The 2,500-nt window shown below is 41.4% G+C and overlaps 1 protein-coding gene across 11 annotated transcripts in view; it reads right to left on the bottom strand.

The window, feature by feature from the left end:
* Nucleotides 1-2,500, bottom strand: part of LOC121685734 (cullin-9) — an 80,807-nt gene that overhangs the window by 44,197 nt on the left and 34,110 nt on the right. For all 11 annotated transcript variants that reach the window (XR_006023422.1, XM_042066449.1, XM_042066448.1 and 8 more), the window contains one exon: nt 1,529-1,730. Coding sequence is in view for 10 of the 11 variants with exons in the window: in XM_042066449.1 (XP_041922383.1) it covers nt 1,529-1,730 (202 nt within the window). In the remaining variant the exon portion in view is untranslated. The remainder of the gene's footprint in view (nt 1-1,528; nt 1,731-2,500) is intronic.

Consider the following 2,500-nt stretch of genomic DNA (forward strand, 5'->3'; position numbering starts at 1 on the left):
GGTGGCATATGTGAACGAGTATGTAGGCCGCTTACCCAGACACATTTATAGCAGCAGCATGTACTATGTAGCATTTTAACTGGCAATGTTGTGCAATAAATGCTGTTCTGACATTATTGGGGGGGGGGGGGGGGGGGTCTGACCTAAGGAGCTAGGCTAACATGCAGCAGCCAGAAAAGTTGTGGATTCAATTCTTGGCTTCCACCATTGTGCATTTGAGCAAGGCACTTAACCCCAAACTCCTCCAGGAACAATATACTTTGTAATATAATTTAAATATACAAGTCACTTTGGATAATAGTGCTAAATTAATAAATGTAAATGTAAATAAATGTAAATTTAGGTCTGGGAAGTCAGGGAAGATATGTAGGTCTAGTTATGAAATACTGTTTTCCAGATGTGCAAAATTATGGAAAGTCTGGAGGTTTTGCTCAATGTAATAGCTACATTTGCTACAAGTCTATAATGCTAAAAATAGACACTTGTTTTATAAAACCATGTAACTATATTTACCATTAAAAATAGACCTTAAATGTGGTTATTTGTAACATGCTATTGTTTTTAAAGCCAAATTGCTATAATTTAAAGACAGGTTGTAATAGCTAAGTGGGAATTTATACTCGAAAGGCAAATGTTATTGAAGACGTCATTAAAGGAATGCATCATGGTCTGAAACATTCATTAACAATGTAACCATCCTAAGATACAGTTAGAACGGTGAAAACAAGAACATATTAACAACAAGAACATTATTTAACAATTGTTTAGTTGAGGCATAACTTGGATGATTATAACAAGGCAATCCGAAAACGTTTTATCACCAAATCCCTGAACTGTCCACGTTTGTAACAGACCAGTGCTAACGTTACCAGTTAGTCATGAGTTGGCTATGTCATACTACGTAGCATTCAGTAGCCTACACTAGCCTTACCATCCTTCATTTTTGGAACTGGTCTTCCTGCTTTGATCCTAACCTTTGCACTGTATTTGAATGTATAAAAGATGGACATTGTCCTCTGATTCCATTGTACTGTTTATTTCAGGAGCAAAAAAACAAGCTTTCCATTCAACACAAGATTCTTAGTTGTATGACTGCCGATAACGTTCTTGCTTGCAGAGCAGCTAGCTGCTCATTAGTTCACCGTTGCCGCTAAAAACAGCACCCCCTATCGCAATTGAAAATTACTGTACGGAGGAGCTACCTCCCTTGGCCATTGAAAACGATGTGATTCACGAGCCACTGGGGTCCGAGGCGTTTATAATGGACTTCAATGAGGGGCTTGAGGAGGAAGCTCCTCCATACAGTAATTTTCAATTGCGATAGGGGGTGCTGTTGGCATTTTGACCTAGGGGAACGATTTTGTTCATTCAAAGTGTTCAAATAGTAATTTTAACAGTAATTTATCAGATTAGTAATTTACTTTACATATTTTTTATTTTTCTCTGAAATTTTAGGGAGGGTGTTCCTCCCTTTCCTCAATGAAGGAGCCTCCTCTGATGTGTGTGTGTGTGTGTGTGTTAGACGTACCGCGAGGGCGATCTGCTGCACCTGCGTGCAGGTGGGGAACTCCTGCATGCTGCTGAGCACGGCCTTGACTCCGCCCTCGGTGGCGTAGGACACGCGCCACTCATACTTCAGCAGGAGCGCACGCGTCAGACGCAGCGCTGCCACGGCAACCAGCTTCACCTGAGAACCTACCAGCTCCACAAGCAGCTTCAGGATCTTATCACTGCAGGAGGAGGAGAGGAGAGAGGGAACAGGGAGAGCGAGGAGTGGAGAGAGAGAACAGGGAGAGGGAGGAGAGAAGAAAAGAGAGAGAACAAGGAGAGGGAGGAGAGGAGAAGAGAGAGAGAACAAGGAGAGGGAGGAGAGAAGAAAAGAGGAGAGAGAGATCAGGGAGAAGGAGGAGAGAAGAAAAAAGGGAGAAGAGAGAGATCAGGGAGAGGGAGGAGAAGAGAGGGAAGAGAGAGAGGGAGGAGAGGAGAGAGAGAGAAGAGAGGGAGGAGAGGAGAGAGAGAGAAGAGAGAGAGGGAGGAGAGGAGAGAGAGAAAAGAGAGGGAGGAGAGGAGAGAGAGAGAAGAGAGAGAGGGAGGAGAGGAGAGAGAGAGAAGAGAGAGAGGGAGGAGAGGAGAGAGAGAGAAGAGAGAGAGGGAGGAGAGGAGAGGGAAAGTAGTTATTATCTTCATCCTATTACTTATTACAATGATAATGCTGCAATAACAAATGTTTATAAACAACAACAAATGTTTATAAATAATAAGACGACATGTTCATAAACAACAATAACAAATGCTTGTGAATAACACGTTATAAGAATAACAAATGTTTATAAATAACAATAACAAATGTTTATAAATAACAATAACAAATGTTTATAAAGGTTCCATCCATTTATTGTTCATGTAATAGTTTCTTTAACTATATAATCTATGATCATATCATCCCAACCCAGGTACTCCCAAAAGTCTGCTTGTTTCTTCGTTTGTGTGTGTGCGTGTG

This window comes from Alosa sapidissima, chromosome 16 (genome assembly GCF_018492685.1).
Source record: "Alosa sapidissima isolate fAloSap1 chromosome 16, fAloSap1.pri, whole genome shotgun sequence".
NCBI classification, from domain to species: domain Eukaryota; kingdom Metazoa; phylum Chordata; class Actinopteri; order Clupeiformes; family Clupeidae; genus Alosa; species Alosa sapidissima.